Genomic DNA, 22521 nt, shown 5'->3' with positions numbered 1-22521 from the left:
GAGCGTAGCCTGGGACTTTTAACGCGATAGCGTTAGAGAGCTCGTGTCACAGAAATTCCACCGTTGGCTTCGGCCCCGTTGGTTGTGAGCGAAAAATAGTCCGCGACCGATAAAGCTCGTTACATAGATCATTGCGGGAGGCCGCTACTTGTCCACGCGTGCGTGCGCGATCGCACTGGTAAAGCTGCGCATTCTAAGAAAAAAAAGTGCTCAAGGTCACGAGGCGCGGGTGACGTAGTTTCTTTGCCTCTACCACCACTCACTGCTTAGCTTCCAGCGCTTTCGTGGGGACGAGAGAAGAGAGAATGCAATTGCAGCATGCGACAAACCTTTGTAACTCCACTCGCACTAGACGGATTCTTAAAATTTTCGCGGCGTTGAATAGGTGATGTAGTAAGCCCTTCTAGTGAATTCATTCTATGGTTACTTGAAGAAGCGTTTCAGGGCCCCTTTAACGCATTTTGTTCGACAGGTGGCACGACGAAAACGAGCCTATTCAGCGATTTGTAGGCGCATTTGGGAGGCCTCAAACTGCGTCGTTGAAGGCCGGGATAGTGCAGCCATCGCCGCTAAAGCATACAGGAACTTTCAAACAGCTCTAAAAATAGGCAACTATGTCCATCTAGTGGAAAACATATCGTCTTTCCAGATGTGTTGATCAAGCAAACAGTGAACGCTAGATAATGTGCTGCCATCTGTGAGGCATGGTGAGACTCTTTATGGCCACCGAGATGGTGAGTGCGCGGCGTGTATCTTGGAGGCCGTGCGACTCTTGCTTTAGATAAAAAACCTGTACGTACCATTCTCACGCGCACGCTGGTACAATCTACTCTGTGCGTGTGTGTGTGTGTATGTAACAAAACATATTAATAAGTGTGCACTTAGCGGTTGAATGGCGCACTATAGTGGCGAGATTTCACTATCGTGTTCAACTAATGAAGGCGAAGCTTAAGTGTCCCCCAATTTTTGACACCCCCCCCTCCCTGTACATTCATACCTACTACGCACCAAACAAACTTGCGCTTTGTTAGCGTTGTGACAGAACAGTGTTTGACAATGAGAAAGGCTAGAAGTTCATATTTAGAATGTACTTCACGGAACCATAAAGACAGACCAGACGTCTTGGGCAGCGGCTCGGTATGTCAGGTGTATAAAGAAAATACACTCTTAGAAAATACACTTTTAGAACTCAAAAGCTCTGTCGTACACATTTCGGATGATTACGATCATATAGCGACCTGTTGGTGTTTGAAAAAACTGCTCGTGCCTTGGCACTTGCGTGCTATGACAATCTTGTCATCTTTAGGAAAAGCTGCAACTCCAGGTACACGGGGAAAGAAAGAGAATGTTGAAGCGTGAGAATGAACATCTTTATTTACAGGGTAGCTTAAGTGGAGCGCCGTTATTTGTCCGCCGGATGCCTTGAGCTCGGGCAGCGTCCTGGACCCTCAAGACCAGCTCATCACCAAGGTTGGCACTGGCCAAAGTTCTCTCCAAAAGTTCGTAGGTGTGATAGTTGTTACGGGGTCTTAGTGATGATTTTCAGCAGCCCCCTACCGTGTGTAGGAGTCGGTATCAGGGTATGTCGGGCAGGCTCTGCCATTGCCATTATCGGACATTACAATGTATTGCTGTGGGTACGTTATACAGCGAGGAATTCTGCGAGAAGGGTTGGAATGATATAAAACTGTGAAATCTTAAGTGCCCAAGCCATATTCTGGTTACGGTTGCAATGGTAACTTCACAGTAATTTTAAAGTAAAATTTGGCAGATCTCACGTACAATGGGTATCGATGTCACGAGAATAGTGCGCAGGGAAGGTGACTGCGGTGTAATTTTTTTGTTGTTGCTGAGCTAACTTGTTACGAAATGATGCTAAGCTTAAGTAAAAAGGTTATACGCACAGACATGTTGAACAGTCACATATGTTTTATATAAGTCATTGTTTACAGTTGCGTAACGATGCCTGATCGGTTGAATATAATTTACTTTTTAGCATTTTCATTCTATTTGATCGTGAATTTTCCCACCAAAATGCATTTTTAGCCGCATTATGGCTGTATGTTGTGAGCATTTACGTTCCACAGGTGTTCTTAAACACAAAGTGACGTTTTTCTCGCGATAAGCTTTGTTAAAATTATCCAAACTTGATCTACCTTTTCGGTAAAACTATCTGACCAATCGACTTCAAATTTTCTTAGATTATGTGTAGATACCTTCCAAGCAGTCCGAACCTATAACTTTGACAGACTGTTTAAGTTACAAAAAAAAAACGATTACCTTTTCCTGTTAGACAAATATAAAAACCAGTTTTATAGGTCCAGATTAATGCTACTATCATGTGGAATAAGAGAGCCAAATATTAAGGCCTTACTGTTATCAGTTTTGAAGAAAAAGGTACATTGAATTTCGTGCTCTAGTCTGAAATCCGGTGCTCCACCAGAAACAAGTTAGAAAAGCAACAGAGTAAATTTAATTGACTGAAGGCCAATATCTCCCTAATCAAGCACGTAAAATTGAAGGTCAAAATATGGCATGATTTTGGAGATACAGGCCCGCATTCACAAACCAACCTTGACATTACCTCACGTTTTCCTTAAGTCTCTGTACTCTATACATGCGTCATAAGGGCACAGAAATGGTAACATGTTAAAACAAAACAACAAGATTGGTTCGTAAATACTGACCTACTTTATTCATCAAGTGCAACAAAGGCTTAACACAGATAAGGAAAACTGGAGGTAAGGATGAGGTTGGTTTGTGAATACGGGCCATAAAACTGAAACCGGGATAACCAATTTACCATATATGTCATACCCCCTTAAGTAAACCAAGTTTTTTCGCGGGCATTGTAAGTTTTCTGTGCGTCACCCGGTTTGGCACTGTCACCATACTGCCACCATCATTGGCCCGCCTAGCGACGATGTCATGTGACGACGTCGTCATGCATGTGAGATCATGATGTCACCGTGCGATGAAGATCTTTTGCATATATTTTTTACATCACTCGTGTTGACACCGACGACGCGACTGATGAATTTTCGCTTTCATCTTAGGATTTCACCTTGATAAAACTCATAGTCTTTGCAGACTGATATCGCGGCACTGCAGGTTAAATGTGCGATAAAGTTCGGATAACCACGTGTGTTTGTAGTACTTGTTTTCTTCAGTCTGCATCAGTTCTCATAGTCCTATACTCAGCTCTCAACGCGTCTCCCAAGTTTAATTAGTGGACGAAAAGCACGCTTTCAGAAGCGTGTTTCATCTTTCATGGCCAAAGACTATCTCAAAACACCGAGAATAAAACGTCTTATCACGAAACCCCATTCATTGGTCGTTCAACATTATCGTGACCCCATCACTACTCCCACATTCCTAACCTGTTTACACCCTATACTTGCAGGCAGAGCTCACGTGAGCCTCCTACTCACTCAGGGACTTTAGTCTCGTGCGGCACCTGATCGTGGGCGGCAAAGGTCATCCCGATAACGCAAGCGGCTATGCATGCGCTGTGATTAGTGCCAGCTCTTTAGATAAGAGCTCACCTCCCCCCTCCGGTTATTTCGCGCTGTCTAGCGATTGAACGAAGCCCTCGACAAACGTATACATCCCTATATGACGTCGACAAGCGAGCGCTATCAAGCGTCGTCGACAGTTGCCCGCTGTTTGTCCGGCGCGTTTCTTCCTGAGCGGGCGACGCCGTGGGCAGATCTGGATCTTTCGGTCGGCATGCCACTCGCGCCGTCTCTCCACCCGTCGCGCCGCCGCCGCAGTCAACGCTTCGAAAGTGTCGTCCGCCTATTATAAACGCCTAGATGCAGCAGGAGGCAAACAACGGGGCGCCGGGGGCCCAACCACCCGTAGCCGAAGCGCTGCTCGTGGACAAGCAGGACAACGCAGACGGAGACGACGGGAATGGCAACGTCGAATGCGCCATCGGCAAGTTCCGCGTGCCCCTGTTACGACGTCTGGTCACTCCGAGATGCTTCCTGCTCCTCTTCTGCATCCTGGGAATCCTGCAGGGAGCCTACAGGACGTACTTCATCGGCGTCCAGTCGACGGTGGAGCGGCGCTTCGCGATTCCCTCCAAGGCGATGGGTTTGGTCCTCACGGCCGAGAACATCAGCCCCGTGCTGGCCGTCATCGCCGGCTACTACAGCGGCGGCGAGAACTACAACCAACCGCTGTGGCTCGTGTTCGGCATGCTAACGGTGGTGCTGAGCTGCGGCCTTTGCGTGCTGCCGCACTTCGTGTTCGGTCCGGGCCTCCCGCTGGCGTTGTCCCGCATGGTCCAGCCCGGCCAGGAGACGGCCTCCGGACTCCTTCGTGGAGGCGGTGGCGTCACCTCGCTGTGCGGGCAGTCGAGGGACGACAAGGACTGCCTGTCCAACATCAACCTGGAGGGTGACGTCACCATCTTCATCATGTTCATTGCCAACCTGCTGAACGGCTTCGGTTCGGCCACGTTTTACGTCATCGGCATGACATTCATGGACGACAACGTCAGAAGGAAAAATTCGCCGATGTATTTTGGTGAGGAAAACACAAGAATGTTGCTTATAACACTTACATGTCTCATATGCATGTTCTCTCAAGCGCATTGCGTGGAGCTACGTAAGCAAGGAAATAATTGAGTCGCACAAGGCAACATAAGCCGCGGTATAGCGAAAGGAATCAAATTATTGTTTTCACTCCATTATCAATCAAACCTTTGCAGCTTCAGCGGAAGCTACCAAGAAGTATGTGCGGATTTCTCAGAAAGAACGTTTCTTAGATGGCAAAAACTTTCAAGCTTTAGGATGTTGTGCGTATACATTCCTGCAACTCGAGGGCTTCCGCGGAGGTGATATATAGTCCACATGTGACGTAATGTACGCAACTTCTTAAAGTACAGGTGCTCCAACATGACGGAGATGATGACGTATAGACCACGTAATCATGTTACAGGTAACACTTTTCAATGTGACAACGACGCCGCCTGAACGTTATTGGCCTTTAATAGCGAGTAAATAACGAAAAAAAACTGCGTGCGATGTACTGATAAGATTAATGTCACATCGCAAACTTCACGCCCAACAAGCGTGGTGCTCCAATATGGCAAGCCATTTAGATTTCATTGCCAGCTCCGAGTTGTCTAGCAATTCGCACTCGTGCAGTCCTTTGCCATGTATGAGAGGGAAAAGATAGGGCGAAATTCAGATTGATCGATTAATATGTGGGGTTTAACATCCCAAAACCACAATATTATTATGAGACGCCGTAGTGGAGGGCTCTAGAAATTTCGACCACCTGGGGTTCTTTAACGTGCACCCAAATCTGAGCACATGGGCCTACAACATTTCCGCCTCCACACCATGAAAGTCATTCAATTAGATGTCAGCCGCCGCAGCCGGGATTTGATCCCGCGACCTGCGGGTTAGCAGCCGAGTACCTTAGCCACTAGACCATCGCGGCGGTGCCGCGAAATTCAGACAGGACACGCAAGATGAATGACACGACAACCCCTTGCTTCCTGGTTAACTGTAGAATGACTGCACAGGAAATCCTCGGACCCCAGTTTTGAACCCCGGTCGGGGAAGATCTTTTCGTCAACATGAAAGCTTCACTTCTGAGAAATACACGTGGTTTTTTTTTCTGTAACTTTCTCTAACTATACTGTATTTCGTAGAAATGAGTTGCTATTCACAGGCAAGGGAGAGAAAAAAAGGGATGAAACCTGTGAGGGGGTTCGTATGTGCTTTTGCAGTATTGACCAAACGATCTTTTTTCCACTAATTTACTGCGTCTCTCGATTGCGTTGGTTCCTTTCACTCAGACGCTTCCCGAGTCTCACCCCCGTATTCTAGAACGTCCCTTCACTCAACGATGAAAGCGCACTCTCTAGGCATGGTATAGTCACAGCATATTAGCAATAATGTGGTACGATTCTCGTGCAGCGCAGCGTTAATTTCAACCGAGCAGCGGCGTAGTGCTCAACTCTGTCGAGTGAAGAAAGAAAGTCGAGTTGAGGATCGTTTGTGAATACGGGGGTCAAGCTTCTCTTGTCAAGGTGAAAAACAGTTCAAGAACATGCTTTCTCGTTCCGTTTTGAAGATAATGTTACCCTGTCTTACATAGGCATGCGCAGGTTACCTCTTCGGGTGGGAGGGAGGGCGACGGTTCGTCGAAGCACCTACCTCTTCTCCTCACTAGATCAATATATTGGCGCTGACTTAGGTGACTAAGAGGCGTGCCCCACCGTCACCTGTGGGCACGCCGATGATGTCTTACCATTCAGGAGAGTGTCGACATGACATCACCACGACTTTGCGTGTTAGTCTTACAATTTGCTGTAGCGTTAATAAGAATTTGTGAATGAAAACTGATTTAAAGATTATCAAGAAAACGTGGTTTGGAATGTAAGTAGATCATTATACGAACACTTCATTAATGTCTCTACTTATAATATTATTATGTACATTACAATGGCCGTTCAAATAAAAAAAAACATAGAATATAGGAATGGTCAAATTGTTAGTGGGACGACACTTTTTTTTCTAAATTTCCCGAGAACGTAGAACAAAGGTTTGAATACTATCTTTAAAAAGCGGCGCATCAAAATCATATTTATCTTCGAGAACGTTTTATAGCCGAGGTGTTTTACAATCGAGACACAGGTGATCCGCAGTTATTACGCGATTATTAACTTATTAGTCTTTGATGAAATCATCCATTGTTAGTTGAATCTGTAGTAAAGAATAAACTGTATAGTAGATGCTCGTCAACTTGCTGCACACCACATCAAACGTTTGCGATGGCTCCCCGTACTCAGGAACTGTTCCAACTATCAAGCACGGAATGAACGCTAGTTTGGTTAGAACAAGTATGTCGGTGATTTGCAGTAAAACGTGCGCGGATTTACAAAAAAAAAAAAAAAAAAACTCGAGTGTATCGTAATGAGACCCGCTCGTCAGCGTTCGTGTGCCCTTCTGCATAGAGTTTCTCAAAATTAACTAGAGGGCACTCTGGCGCTGCGATCGTTCAGCGACCATGGGAATGATGGGTAGTACACACACTTGCCTAGTCTTCGTACTTGCGGGCGGCGAATCGTACTTGCGGCTTGGTTTATTGCTGTGTTTCGATTTTGTTTTGAAAGGAAAATTCAATCCTTTTCAACTTCGTGAACCAATTTTGAAAGGTAATCTGGAAAAAATAGGGCGGTGAAGCGCAATCGCTGAACATTTGCTGAGTTTTGTTTCGTGAGAAAACAGCTTCAAGCCACACGAACACACACGGACCCAAAAGCAGGCCAGAAGTACTATTAGAGAAATGTGTGTACTACCCATCATTCCCATGCTCGTTGAAGCACCGTGCGTTGTAGCTCCCATAGACACTAGTGCCAGAGTTCCCTCAAGTGTATATTAGAAAACTCTATGGTGTTGGTGGCCTTCGTGGCCACCTGGCCTACGAAGCCACCAGTTATTCCTCCTGAGCATCTCCTAACGTAATTGTAGTGGGTCCCTGTGACCCCCAGCGTCCATGTGCGATACGACTGTAACCACGTGTTAACCAGCCCAGAGTCCTCGAGTTACACCACTGTGGCTACTTGTTTGTTCAGTGGTTGCGACCACGTAATAAACAGCCCAGTGTCCACGCGTTAAACGCTTGTGACCACTAGTTTGAATGTGACCACGTGTTAAACAGCCTAGCGTCCACGTGTTAAACCACTGTGACTACGTGGTGAAATTCTGTGACCACGTGTTAAACAGCTTAATGTCCACGCGTTAAATGGCTGTGACCGCGTGTTAAATGGCTGTGACCGCGTGTTAAACGGCCCATTGCAGGGCCGCCAGCACGTTATGAGCGAGCATCTAGTCATGTTTTACATGACATAACTATCATGATTATCATGTTCGGAAGTGTCATTTATCTTCGTCATTCATTCACGTCACGTAATACCAAATTTATTATATGGGGAGGTAGCGAAACGGCCACGAGCGCGCTATGAGCGTAGCATGTAGTCCTGTTTTACATGACATGCATGTCATGATTATCATGTTTGGACGTGTCATTTACATTCATAGTCCATTCACGTCAAGTAATACTAAATTTGGTATATGTGAAGCCAGCTAAACGACCGCAAGCGCACTATGAGCGTGGCGTGTATTCATGACTTACATGACATGCATGTCATGATTTCCACGCTAGCGTCTATCATTTATGTTCGCCATGCAGCCATGTTATGCCATAGCAGTTTTGCAATATGTCATGAGAACAAAACCACTGCAAGAGCAGCAAGACCATGAAATGCAAATCATGACATTTATGACATACATGTCATCATTTTTGTGTTATGACCAGTCACTTATGCTCGTCATACAGTCATGTTATGCCATAGCAATTTTGGTATCCATGACATTATTGAAACGGCCAGGAGAGCTGAAAGTCGTAGGCGGCTAGATAGAACTATGGGAGAGAAGAAGCCATCCCAGTCTTTCTAATATTTTACGAAAGCATGCGTGTTAACTTGAACGCTTATAATTGCAGCTTGGAAGACAAGAATGCTTAGTAACATGGTAAAAGTTTGCAATGGAGATACACCTTCTTATCCCTGGTATTACGGGTGATACTTGAGCCTCTCAACAAATTCTCTCGAAAACCTGACATCTACACTCAGTCAAAATAACACTGCATTTAGAAACGAGGGATTTTTATTTTCAATGTGCCTAATGGTAGCACTAACAGGCGAAAATTGCTTGCACTCTGAAGGAAAATGAGCTGGTACAACTCTCTTAGAGAGGTGAAGGACTGGTGAACCGAAGTTAGGTGGCCAGATTTTAAAACCTATTTATCCAATCCAATCATTTTGTAACCAAGCGAGTATTAAAAAATTCACAGCATATCCACGGAGTGAATCATGATGAGTGGGTTGAAGCGTCCGTCCGTCCGTCCGTCCGTCCGTCCGCCTGTCCGTCCGTCCGCCCGTCCGCCCGCCCGTCCGTCCGTCCGTCTGTCTGTCTGTCTGTCTGTCTGTCTGTCTGTCTGTCTGTCTGTCTGTCTGTCTGTCTGTCTGTCTGTCTGTCTGTCTGTCTGTCTGTCTGTCTGTCTGTCTGTCTGTGCGTTCATCCGCCCGTCCTTCAACTATCTGGAATCGTACGTCCATCCGTCCGTCTGTCTGCCTGCCTGCCCTTAAACTATACGAAATCGTGAACTATACGAAAACTACTAACACCATCTAGTGATATTATTTCGAAGGACATATACACCCAACGGCATTTAGGGAGCAATTCTTAAACCTAACTTGCAATGGCTACATAATACTATACTACTACAGAGGAGTAGTAGTAGTAGTAGACGACCTACACCTAGTAGTAGACGACCTACACCATCAGGAGCTTCGGCCCTAACAAATCACAGCATATCCACGGACTAAATGATGATGAGTGGGGCGAAGCGTCCATCAGTCAGTTCGCGTTTCCGTCCGTCCAATGATCCGTCCGTGCGTCCATTTGTGCGACCGTCCTTGCGACCGTGCGTTCATCCATCTGTCCGTCCTTCCGCCTGTGCGTCCACCCGTCCGTCCGTGCATCTGCCTGTCCGTCCGTCCATCTAGTGAACATTCCCAAGTACCACCATCTCACATCTTTTCATCAAATATTCATCGTATAGAAGTACCGCTATCCAGCGGACATTCAAAGGACTAACAGAGAGGTGGCTACCCACGACTACTACTACGACGGCGACGTTTACTACTACTACTACTACTACTACTACGACGACGACTACTACTACTACTACTACGACTACTACTACTACTACTACATACATCGCGGACGCATGGCCTACGGCATGCGTCCGTGGTGGTGGCACCTGCGCGTCGCTTTGCATCCTACTCCTTATCACCTCTGAGACTGGCGCGCATCTTTCTCCGCGGTCGCGCACGCCTTTGTTTTCAAAGATAACTGCCAGATGGCGCTCGTGTCTAACGTGCCTAGATGCGCTTGTTCGCCTCCGTTACACGCTCGAGGCACTCCAACGCAGCGCCTTCAGAATACCATTCACTTGCGCAGAACATCAAATGTTTGATTTATTTGGTGTTCTTGCGCAGAACATCAAATAAATGTTTTGTTTACTCACTCCAGACGCAAGACTATCGTCTTTGGACGACATTTATAGTGTGACATGTAGATTCGGGCCATTCTTTTTAATCAAGAAACTCGCTAGCAGACGTTGCCGGCATCGGCTTTGCTAAACGTCATCAGAAGGACTATATGAGAGGCGAAAGCGAGCGTAGGTTATCAGACGCTTCCTGCGTCGGCGTTGCGTGGCAGGAGAGAGGGAGCTAAGAGAGAAGGGAGAGGGGAGGAGACGCCACGTGCAAGCAGGTGGTTGGAGAGAAGTGAAGAGAGAGTAACGTGCAGCCATAGAGTTTCGTAATATTTACTAGAGGGGACTCTGGGGCTGAGACCATGAAGCGACCATAGGAATTACTGGTAGTACCTGGATTTGCCTAGTCTTCGTAATTGCGGGCCTCGAATCGCAATTGTGGCTTTTTTATTGCTGTGTTTTGGTTTTGTTTCGAATGAAAGAAACCGTTTGAAACTTTGTGAGCTGATTTGAAATGGTGATCCTAAAAAAGTGAAGCGTAACTGCCGAACATTTGCCGATTGTTGTTTCGTGACAAAGCAACTTCGAGCCACGCGAAGCCAAAGATACGTAACGTACGAAGACCAGGCAAAGTCATGTACTACCCATAAATCCCATGCTCGCTGAAGCGCCATGCGTTTCAGCTCCCATAAACACTAGCGCCAGAGTTTCCTCTAGGGTACATTTAGAGAACTCTATGTGCGTAGCTGGTGGAGAGAGGGAAGGAGGAGAGTCGCGCATGCGTAATGTGAGTGCCGACTATTCGTGTGTGACATATCCTCGAGAAAGAGATGCTCCGCATCTAAAAAGGCCTTTGTTGGAACTGCTTGCAGACACCGTCTACTGACTCGGTGGTTGCTGCATACCTTCGATGGGACCATGTAGGATTAAAAATCAAAACTTCTTTATTTAATCAAAGACTGTTTGGTGAGAGCATTACATCAAGCAAACAGCCTTGGCAAGCGGACGCTACGTGAATACCCTACAGTCGGCTCAACACGTGATCTCCGAGACACAACCTATTTGCAGGGTATACGTTTGGGTTGCCGTCGCTTTTCCTGCACAGAATACGCGCTTTGTGGATGGCCTGCACGTGGTGTCATGGACGCATATTCTGAACGTATTAACATTTCGCAATTGAGGCTGTGATGACAAACAAGTTTGATCAGATAAATATCTGAGTGCAAGGCACACAGGGGGTGCATGCCGGTATCTGAGAAGGTGTCGCAGTTTCCAGGTCGAGTATGGATGGATGGAAAAACTTTATTTCGTCAGAAAGCAACTGAGGATGATTCCGTGTTAGATGGCCATCAACCCAAGGTTAGCGGCGACCTGTGTGGCCCACTCCACGACCCTTAACTGGACGACTTGGTCTGAGCTGGTCAACACGGCCTCCCAGTGCTCAAGAGAGGGATCACGCATAATATCCACCGGCGGCGGCACTATGCTACATTCCCAAAGTATGTGATCATATGTTGCCACAGCCTGACACCATTTGCATTGCGGCTTAATCTCCTCCGGGTACATTTTGTTCAACACGTAAGGGTTGGGAAAAGATCGCGTTTGCAGTTTTCTCCAGACGCATTCCTGCGCCTTAGTCAACCGCTTGTGCGGGGGCGGATAAAACCTCCGCTCTAGTTTATAATGATTCGTTACGTCATGAAAGGACACCAGCCCATCCCTCGCGGACCTCCCCGGAACTGGCGGCTCACCAACCCGGCTGACGAAACCTCGAGCATTCAGGTGAGCCGCCTCGTTCCCAGGGTTCCCAGAGTGTGCTGGTACCCAGACAATTTCTATTTCTCTCATTTCTCGTCCCGTGGCCCTATGCAGAAATCGTGCAGCGGTCGCCGATATTCTGCCCCTCGCCAGATTTCGGATGGCTGTCTTTGAATCACTGAAGAGTAGCTTTGCGAATTGTTGAGTCAGCAAAGTTTGCGATAGCGTTTATCGTTGGGAAATGACCACAATTTTCTTCGGGAAGGTAATTACATAGCTTTTTCAGGTAACACTGTAAAAGTTGACTAGGGCGAATGCGTATTGAATGTCTCCAGAAGAAGGGGATTTGTTGGAGCACCCTGTTTCGGGGCGACGGAAGCAAGTGATAACGTGTGCGGTTCTTGTTTATCGGTTTGCGTTTCTTTCACCGGATGAAGGGTAGTGAGGAAGGTAAGGGGCGATAGGTGAGACTGAGAGCTCTGATGGCCGCCCCTGATCACTGACACAACAACCTAAAACAGCTTTCTCTTTTTCTCTCCGTTCTCCCCATTCGTATCGCGTCTGGGCTCCTGAAGAATCTGCGAGGGACGCAACGGTGCTTAGTGCAGAGGTCAAACCGTCGGCACGCTTATCTTGAAAGCCGTCTCGACAAGCTACGTGAAGAGATATGAGATGCCGACTGGTGACCCCTCACGAGAGGCTATAAATGGGTTCTCCGTCCGTCACACTTTCTCTCAATCTCTCCTTACTGTGCTCGACTTTGAGAAACACGTACTAATTAATGGGACACTACAGCGAAACAACCAAGCAGTTTAGATGGACTTGTACTCAACCGGCTTAGATAGATTTGTGCTCAACCGGTTTAGATGGATTTGTACTCGGAGAACTCGAATGCCGTTAACTGACCCAACATAGGCTTGTTATTAAAGAGGAAAATTGAGATCAGAGTTTCATTTTTCAGTTTTGTGCGGTAATCTACGCACGCGACGTCGCTAATTTCAAATCGTATTTTTCGTACTTAGGCGATATTGTCTCAAGTAAATTTCCTTAGACTTGGTATGTTAAGTCTGTGGCCTGTCATGGGACAATTTACTTCATTTTTACTGACTAAGAACTACGTAGGACCTAGAGTAAGCTCTAAAAATTTATGACGTTAAGGCATTTGATGTGAGAATTTCAAGGAAGCGTCATCAACCCCAATTTCTTTTTGCGCGTTTTGTCGCTTTCCAAACGTCTTCTCGTGGTAAGCGAGTGGTTTTGGAATTCGGAAAGGGCAGTTTACTGATGTAATAAAAGTCACGTTTGTCTGCATTGTCCCTTTAAGAAAGAAAGAAAGAAAAAGAACGAAGTGGTGTTATTGTCGTAAACCGTTATCACAGGTGCTTCCACTGTTTGGAAAGCGTTTCGCTTTGCTATGTACCTGCGACAACGAGGCTCTAGTCTACATCTCCACGTGGAAGCTCCGGTCAACTAAAGCGAGTTTTGACAGGGTTTGTTTTTGTTGATGGCGGAAACGGTTAACGTAAGCAGCTTGTTAACATAACGAGATAACCGAGATAACACCACGAATTCGAAACTGTATTTACTGCATCCATTCACTAGTCTGTTGCTGTCGTCATCATTATTATTACTGTTTTGTTTTTTTTTCTTCTAACTATTTTCCACTTTGAGGAACGTGTTCAACCCTCTCTGTTATATACTTTCTGCTTCGGATACTTTGATTATTTAAAATACCTCGAACATTTATCGGTGGATACTTGTAAGTTATTTTGTATAGAACTTGATATAAAGCCTTACTATTACTTTGTGACACTGATTGAGTATGCTTTCCTGCACGGTCATTTGAAGTCCCCTGTAGTAACAGGTCGGTTTTCTTCACCATTATCTGTTATTTTTATTGAAATAGAAAATAAACTAAGGAGTTGTTCTCATCGTTACTTGGCGACGGCTGCCCCTTTTCACTTGATTGTTAAAAATAAAGAGCAAAAAAAGCTTATATACAGTCCGACATAGGTGAGAGCAAAAGTTCTCCTATGGGCAGAACAAACACGTAGTCGCCACGCTCACTTTTAACTATAGTCCGCTCAGTAGCGGTCACAAATATTCGTTTCTTCGAAAAGGCGTTGCAGCACCTTCATTGTTTTGCCATTTGTTTTAGATTACCATGGGCCTAGTGTTTTATCCAACGCAAACAGCCACTCGAGATCTATCATATGGAGTTCCTGTTCGAGTCGCCTTCGGTGTGTGTCGTGTTTGGGACAGTCGAGCAAGAAGTGATAGATATCCTCGTCGTCGTGGCCGCATGAATATGCTTATAAAGAGTATCTAGAATAATTATGTCTAACGCTATAATCGGCGTCTGTAGATCATCGCGTGAGGCACCCAGAACGACTATGTCATCTCGCAAACTAGTATGTCATAATCACGTACAGTGCCTGTCGATATATTGTGCTCCTCTGTGACAAGTCATGCTTCAGCTTTGTTAGGAGATTTGAGCAAGAGTTTTTTTTGTGGAATTTAGTATATGATAACTTTATTGCTCTGGTTGTAAATGTGTGGTTAAAAATCACAGAATATTTTGTTGTATTGATGTTTACAAAATAACGTTACTAAGCTGCCACTAAATAAATTTACTCTGGCGAATTCGTTGGTTACTTATAGCCGCGAACTATTCGTACCGATAAACTGTTTAAAAATAAACTAATCCTGCAATAACTGGAGACAAAAACTCTGTTATTTTTTATTTTGCTCTGGAGCATCACCTGTGAAAATTAAAATCTGGCTAGTCTTGGTAAATTTTCCGAAGCAAGAGTGGTCTCCAACGCGGGAAAATATTTTGACATCACAATAAAGTGCGCTACAAGCTTTTAGTACACTTGAATTATACGGCCGATTAGTCGCTGGTTACGTAACTTCCACGTCCTGTTAATATCACGTCAAGCTGACGTACAGCTTCAATTTATTCCCTCGTATTTGGGCTCCATTTGGCTGCACCGTAATGTCGTTAGAATTTGCTATATTTAGATGTTAATTGATACGAGAGACAGATGCTGTTAAAATGTGTGACGTCACCACCAGCTGGCGCTGGAACTAAAAAAAGAAGGTGTATATCCACACTTACTTCATTCCGGCTTTCTTTTTGACTTACAAAACATATTTTGAATCTAACAAAGAAAACTGAACGATACATGTATGACCAGGAGTCTAATTATGAATAAGTATCCAGCACGGATTTTTGGCGGGGGGGGGGGGGGGCATACGCGTAAAAGTAAGAACGAAATGAATAAAAATAAAGAGCGAGGGGGTGTTTATTGGCGCAAAGGGGCTTGCTGATGTAGGAGAGTGATGGCGTAAAACTGATAATTCAGTGTATTGTGCGCACGGAAGTGTATCGAATTCTTCATTAAGTTTTCCACTCGGGACTGGTCAAAGTGGCATGCAGTGAACTCAAGGCGCATGTCACTCACACACTTTTTTTAGGCAAGGAGAAACACCCTTCGGTGCCAACCAGATCGTGTTAACAACAGAATGACCTCGTTGAAATGGTCTGCTGCAGTTTAAATGAGGTTATAGTAGAGTGTGAAAGGGCGTAGTAACAGGTGCGGAAAATTAAGTGCACTCTTTTTTCACAAATATGGGCGTAATTTTTTGCACTGTGTGTTACCGTTGGTTTTCACTATACGGTAGCCGTGGCATAGCCAGGGGGTCGCATACCAGGCCCGTACACCCCCCTCCCCATTTTTTTTTTTGCCATGGCATACATAGCGCGAAAAGACTGTTTGGCTGCCCGCCTCTCTTGAGAACAAAGTGTGTTTAGAGAAAGGGGGTAACAATTTAGAGCACTAGGTACTCTACTATGGGAGAACATAAAGCCGTCCCGTGTGCGTTACCTTTTACTGAGGAGCCCTAGCTCACCCCCCCCCCCCCTTCCCCCCTCCGCCCGAGAAAAACATTTCTCCCTGCACCCCGGCATGGTAAGACACGTTTGAGGGAAGCTATTGCCGGTCAGATCTGCCTTTATAACACAGCCTGTTGCAACATCACCACCACAACAAATGAGCTAGTGTTTCTCTTAAGAGACCATTTCAAAGTTCTTGTCAAAATGCGGACAGCTGCAAAGAGTTCGCACTTTTTAGTGCACATACAGTGTACGGCCAGGTTCGCGTTGTTGGACATTGTAAAACGTCGTCATATCTTGTTTTATCTACGTTTGCTCTTCTCTCTCCAGGCACGATGTTTGCGCTTCGCCTGTTTGGGCCTTCCATGGGTTTCTTCTTGGCTTCTTATTGCCTGTCCCACTACGAGATACCTTACGGTATGTATGTGTACACCTATACCTCTTTTAAGTGTCGCCCTTGCGGTAGGAAATGTGAGAAGATTACTTTTAGTGAAGCAACACTTCACAGACGTCTAATTCGAAATTTCGCCAATTGGATAGCTTCTTTGTCGTGAAAAGTTCTTTATAAACGGGCTCCTTCAAAGACTTGCATACATGGTCGAAAAAAAAAAAAGCCCAGTTATTAGCTAATAGAGTAAATGATCGTGAATGCCTTCTGGGGGTATTTTTCGGCTTCTCGAAAACTGCCCCAATGCTTTCTTTGCAAATACTTTTCTAGATCCGGAGCTGTCATTCCTTCACTGTATGCTCAGAACATGTCAAATGATTTAATGTTAATGGGATTAATATATGGACATGACCCATCGATACGAAGCAAATTTATGCATGCTACGCCGCCTTTATAGCAGCAGTTATGCTCGTGTGCACAGTGTTCTGTGCAGTTCATTCGCGATCTTGACCATGTAGCCACTAGTTGCTGCCTCCATGCGAAAAGTCTGCGGAACACCCCTGCACAAATGATTTGTCTTGAGCAGTGCATAGTCTTCGTGTTGTTCAGCCCTCTGACCTTGGTGCCACAGGTCAGTGCCGCAGCTCATACATGCCGCAAGTCAGCAAAGCGACGCATGCACCGCTACTTCTTTTCGAATTCTTCGGGATCAGTTATCGAATAAAGGCAAGTAATGGACATGTCCAAGTGTTCCACTACCTATTTCGTTTCATACCTTAATGCCTTTTCCAAAGCATGGGGCAGCAAACCACGTGGTGCTCTAAGATCTTACGGTTTTTCATTCTACCCCCTCCCACCCTCCCTCCCACCTCCTGACGGACTCATGTCAGGCCAGTCGCTTTCTTCTCCAAGGTTTCCATTCACGGAAGTCAATGTCTCCAAGCTTCGAAACCTGAGCGGCTATACGGATCAAAGTACATTGAGGGGCCGGGTCAAAAAGTAGATAAGATGTCATAACGAGAAGTGCTGGGAAGTTGGCGTGCTCTTGATTCGATGAATGGTGGGACATGCTCGTAAATACGTCCAACCTCTTCGCCAGTGGACCCGGGGATAATGAAGAAGGATCCTCGCTGGATCGGTGCTTGGTGGCTGGGCTACGCCTTCATCGGTGTGCTGGTCATCGTCTTCTCGATGCCCATGCTGCTTTTTCCCAGGAAGTTGTGGAAGAGCAGGATGGCCGGCGTCGACCACAGGGTCAGCCTAGCCTCCGGCACGGCGACCGTTGACGCTGTAGGTACGACCCTTTCGTGTGCACATCCTCTCACGCTTGCCACATTTCACGTACCTAATAATTACCGGTCGCGTACACTAAGATACTCGAATACTCGAATGACATATATAATGAAGTCACAAGACAATGATACATGAGTAGGAGGCCATCTCTTTCTCCAGACATCAAACTTAACAGGGCACGAGCTGTGACAGTCAGACAATTAAAACACATTCATATTGCTCACGTGCGCAATACAAGCAGTGACATAACATTTAAGACAAGCATACTATAGGTAGAGTATGCTAGGTAGAAGATTGTGCATTATAACATGTGCTGTGGCAGTCATGACGGGGATTTGGAGACATCTGCACGTAGCTCCACCTTTCGTCGGCCGAACGGCAATCTACCGTAACTGAATGGCAAATAATCGAAAGAAATCATAGCTGATGAAAAAAAGCCAGTTATAAAAAACGACTCCCGGTACTATACAGCAGAGGCTTGTGAGGACGTTCTGGGTAAGTTAGTGTCACACTACGAGCCGCGTGGCTTCTCAGAGGGTTTAATATTTAGCAATGGAATGTCATGTATTTCGACGGCAATGTTAAATTGTACTGGGAAGTCACACGCTTTGTAGTTCGATACTGCAATTTTACTCAGCTGTTCCAGCAGGTTTCTTCTTTATGGATCCGGGAGTGGTCAATCACAACTGGCTAATTTGAAGAGATGTGATTTTTCTCACCTATTTCCCATTCAGTTATGGTACGCTGGCTCTCCTGTCGCCGAGAGACGGCGCCACGTTCGGTTGTCCCCAATTACTGGGAATGGCGTGTCGCTTGACCCTGGCGTTACTATCGACAGATTCTCAAGGATGATCAAGTCACAAGACCACAAGCAGCAACTCCTGGCTATCTAGTGCGTCCATGATAGGGTCAAGAGGCTTGGTGTCCTGGTTTCAGCGTGGGCGTATAGTTAGGCGGGATCTCCAGCCCTGAAAAAGACATAAAGAAAGCTTATTCATCCTCCTATTGATCGAAATCTCTGGACTCATAGTTTCTGGGACCTATGAGTCCTAATTATAATGTATCTATGCTCATAGATATCCCTGCGGTTATGGTTCCAGGACCTATGGAATTATAGAACCATAGGTGTGGTTCCCTTCCTTCACAATCTTCATTGTTCGCAGCCTTGAAATGCTCGAGAAATTCTGATTGGTTGCATTGACGTCACTCACCTCAATGTTTTTATCTTTTTTGTTCGTCAGAGCTTAAAGAAGTTGTGAAGAGACTTCTGTGCAGCCCGTTGTTCGTCTGTCACGCTGCGGCTCTCGTGTTCACCGTGAACGGGCTCATGGGATTCTTGCTTGCCACGCCCAAGTACATGGAGACGCAGTACAGGCGCTCGGCAGCTACGGCCAGTCTTTTCTCAGGCAGGTGACCGTAGATAACCTTGATGCTGATGCAGGAAGATGTTGTGTTTCCGTGTTTCTAACGCATCACGCGTGGAGTGTGAGTGTAACCGCTGTAACAAGGTTATGATATAATATTTACAAGGCTAGCAAACGAGGCTAGTTGGAGGCCATCATTGCTCGACAGTACCACTTTATGACGAGAAGCGAAAGATTTCATCAAGGCCAACGCCCTGTCTGCTTTTTTTTTTTACTTGGTCCTGCCAAAAGCGCCGCGATTGATGATGGGTGGGCGTGTATTAAGGAGGCCTGCCATTGCACACAACATCTTCACACCTCATACAAAGTTTGAAGGTAACAAGCGAGGTGATCATTGGCCATTTTGTACCATCACATGGTACATGGTGCAAAAGTCGGAGGTCTGGCACAGGCAGTCACTCGTGTCATCTACATCATGTTGTAGTTAACGATCATAATGGGGAGCGTTTTAAAGGGTCGTAGTTCTTCGAAATGGATGTTTGATACTTACCTGTATGGAGTGGGAGTAGGAACCCCGTATTCTTGCTACCTTGCCGTACCCCTGCCCTTTTTTTACGATTATACAGCGTACATGGCGTACTCTTAAATGAAGATAATATAAGAGGGGTTCTTGATATCATATGAGATGACGTTATTGTTGTCGTAATCACACAATAGTCGGTATATGCAGTTTTATGCTGCTGTACCTGGATGTACTGTGCTTTTCTTAAACTACTCAAATAAATGGCACCAATTTTCTGTCTTTCTTTGAACGGAAGGTGTCAGCAGTCCGTTGCTCCGTCAACGTCTTTCTTTGCAATAATGGGACATATGCTACTACTCAGGCCTCAGGAGCGAGAAAGGGGGGGGGGGGGGGGTGCAAAGGCCCGGGCCTCCCCAGAAATTTAGATGAATGGTGGTGTTTTACCAAAAATAAATAAAAAATAAAGTTTTTTTCAAGGCCGTCAACAAGTGCCCCTCCTTCCTCCCTCGTGAAAAAATTTTCTGGCTACGGGCCTGCTACTAATACTAATATTACTACTCTTACTGCTGCTACTACTACGACCACTGCTACTATTACTATTGCTACTGCAAGCATAAATAACATTAGTAGTAGTAGTAGTAGTAGTAGTAGTAGTAGTAGTAGTAGTAGTAGTAGTAGTAGTAGTAGTAAATGTAACTTTCTGCTGCAGGTTCGGCCTCCCTTGTAACCATGCTGCTGGCAGTTTTGTTCAGCGGCGCAGTGGCGCGGAGGCTTAAGCCAGGCGCCGGCATAGTGTCAGTCTACATCTTGGTGGTCGACGTGCTACTGCTCGCCTGCTTCGCCTCCTCTCTGCTTCTTGGTTGCCAGCAGCTGAACATGGCCGGAACGCCACTGCCCAATGGCGAGTGCGTGGCTCAATCACGTGACGTGCGAGCTAGTTAAGGTTGAGCAGTTTTGCAATATTCTTAAGTATGTACCTTTATCGAGTAGCCGCGCAGCCGATAACACCAGATTAAGCTGTAATAAAACAACGAAGACGTTATGCTAAGTTTTAGGTTATGTCGTTACAGTTACAGAGAAGTTATATATCCTATACATGCGAACCTTTAATCAAAAGCGCTGCCTTAGGTTGGTTTTTCTGAAACATGATAAAAAAATTGCGGTCCATTGTATATGTCGACAAAACAATGCGTTAATTGGGCGGGTTGGTTTCTAGCTTCCAAATATACAGCGTTGGACGAGCGCATTGTAGAAATTAGAGTGGGCACCCTGCGCTTTGTCCCATAGTACGGCTGTTGAAACACAGCGTGTTACAGACGTCACGTATGGATGAGAAAATATCGGCCAAGTATATGTATACATGTCGCCGTACGCAGCCAAGGACGCTCAATGACACCATTTCTGGTGATGAAAGACCCCCGGCATTGCTATGTGCTTTATCGGCAGCCATTATCATGGTGTGCTTTAGCTTTATACTTTCTCGTCCGCTATCGCAGTAGTCTGCGGAGGCGGGGGGGAGGGGGTAATGATAAGACTTACGGGCAGCATTTATTGGGATAACTTCAGGGGAAGTAAGCCACGGAATTATTCCACGAATGTTCCAATCGTACCGGTCGACTCTAGAAATTAGAAATCGTGCTTATGGCTTCCATTATTAAAAATGACGATGAGGGACCTGTATAGGTTGTGGTCGACACACTGGACGCACTATACCGGTTGTTCGATTGGTCCCTATACCAGTGAACAGAATGGGTCACTTGTACGACTAAATTCGTTGTGAAATAACGCTGATTAACCTTAGAGATTTGAGACCATAGATTACTTTCAATTTGCACAATTAATTTTAATTAATCAAACCTGCTCATTGGCTGTCTTCACGTCTTGCATTTGCGGAGGATATGTGCGCTCCTGAATAAGCGTGTGACCGCTTGAATTTTTCTGACGTGTGCCTAAAACTGCACCACAAGGGCATTTTAGCATTACGTCGTAGTGTGACGGCTGCGGCAGGGACACGAACCGGGGACTTTGAATGTTGAAAACGAAAAAAAATAGCCACCGCAAAAAAAAATTGTTTGATGTGATGAATTTTTGTGCGACAGTGCAGAAACATAACGTAAATAAACCGTTGTTGGAGCCCACTCACCCGAAAAGTATTACTCACTGGGGAAGAAAAACAAAACAAAACAGCACTACCGGAATCTGGTGCTTTTATCATTCTGATTTTACGACGGCTAATGTGCACCTTGAGAGCGCTGCAGAATGTCGGGTGAGAAGAATGTCGAACGCTGCACGGTTGTCGTGGAAACGCAGACTGAACCTAGTCAACGAGTGCAACTCCCGGTGTTCCTGTAGCACAGATTTGTTCGAGCCCGTGTGTGGACCGGACGAGGAGACCAACTACTTCTCGCCTTGCTTCGCCGGATGCCACAATTTCAACGGATCGGACAGCAAACAAGTAAGCATGCTCTACACCAACAACAACCTATAGACAAGCGAAGGCCTGCGCGCTCTTTCCGTGACGTCACAATGATTACCCGACTTGGAGTGGTATTAGAACACTCTAGCCATGCTGATAACGTTCCTGATATGTGCGGTTTAACGTCCCAAAACCATGATTATGAGAGACGCCGTAGTGGAGGGCTCCGAAAATTTCGACCACCTGGGGTTCTTTAACGCGCACCCAAATCTGAGCACGCGGGCCTACAACATTTCCGCCTCCATTGGAAATGCAGCCACCGCAGCCGGAATTCGATATCCCGCGACCTGCATGCGGGTCAGCAGCCGAGTACCTTAGCCGCTATAGACCACCGCGGCGGGGCGATAATGTCCCTGTAGCGTGTTGTACTACAGCGTCCACTGACCGAGTGCGTCTACTGCTGTCGCATGCAGCACGAACGCGCAAACTACGCCGCCACCGGCGATATCGCCCTTCTCCGTCGGGCAAGGTCAGTGACGTCACGGAGGGAGCACGCAGGGCTTGTCTTGTTTAGGTGGTCTTCTACAGACACCAGCCAGAAAGTATCCAACTACCCTGGTCTCTCTGAGTTTCGGAACGTGCTTGCATAGTAGGTTGAAAAATTGAATTATAGCCTTTAAACGTGCCAAACCGGAACACGAGCTGTCAGAAGCGTGCGTCGTATATTTAGAAGGTGTGAACGATCTATTTGTTCTGTTCTACCGCCCGTAGTTCTCTTACACACATCCCAAAACG

At 46.1% G+C, this 22521-nt stretch overlaps 1 protein-coding gene across 2 annotated transcripts in view; it reads left to right on the top strand.

The window, feature by feature from the left end:
* The first annotated feature begins 3589 nt into the window (after positions 1-3589).
* Positions 3590-22521, top strand: part of LOC142817787 (solute carrier organic anion transporter family member 74D-like) — a 24795-nt gene continuing 5863 nt past the window's right edge. The window contains exons 1-6 of one of the 2 annotated variants that reach the window (XM_075895456.1): positions 3590-4533; positions 16073-16159; positions 17230-17424; positions 18665-18829; positions 20020-20215; positions 21663-21765. In XM_075895456.1, coding sequence (XP_075751571.1) covers positions 3816-4533; positions 16073-16159; positions 17230-17424; positions 18665-18829; positions 20020-20215; positions 21663-21765 — 1464 coding nt within the window. In that variant the 5' untranslated portion in view covers positions 3590-3815. Of the gene's footprint in view, positions 4534-16072; positions 16160-17229; positions 17425-18664; positions 18830-20019; positions 20216-21620; positions 21766-22521 lie in introns of both variants that reach the window. The other variant, XM_075895455.1, reaches the window with a different exon arrangement.

The sequence above is a fragment of the Rhipicephalus microplus genome, chromosome 5 (assembly GCF_043290135.1).
Source record: "Rhipicephalus microplus isolate Deutch F79 chromosome 5, USDA_Rmic, whole genome shotgun sequence".
In the NCBI taxonomy this organism is placed as follows: Eukaryota; Metazoa; Arthropoda; class Arachnida; order Ixodida; family Ixodidae; genus Rhipicephalus; species Rhipicephalus microplus.
Note: the sequence above shows the minus strand (reverse complement) of the source record. Positions and strands in the feature narration are given on the sequence as shown.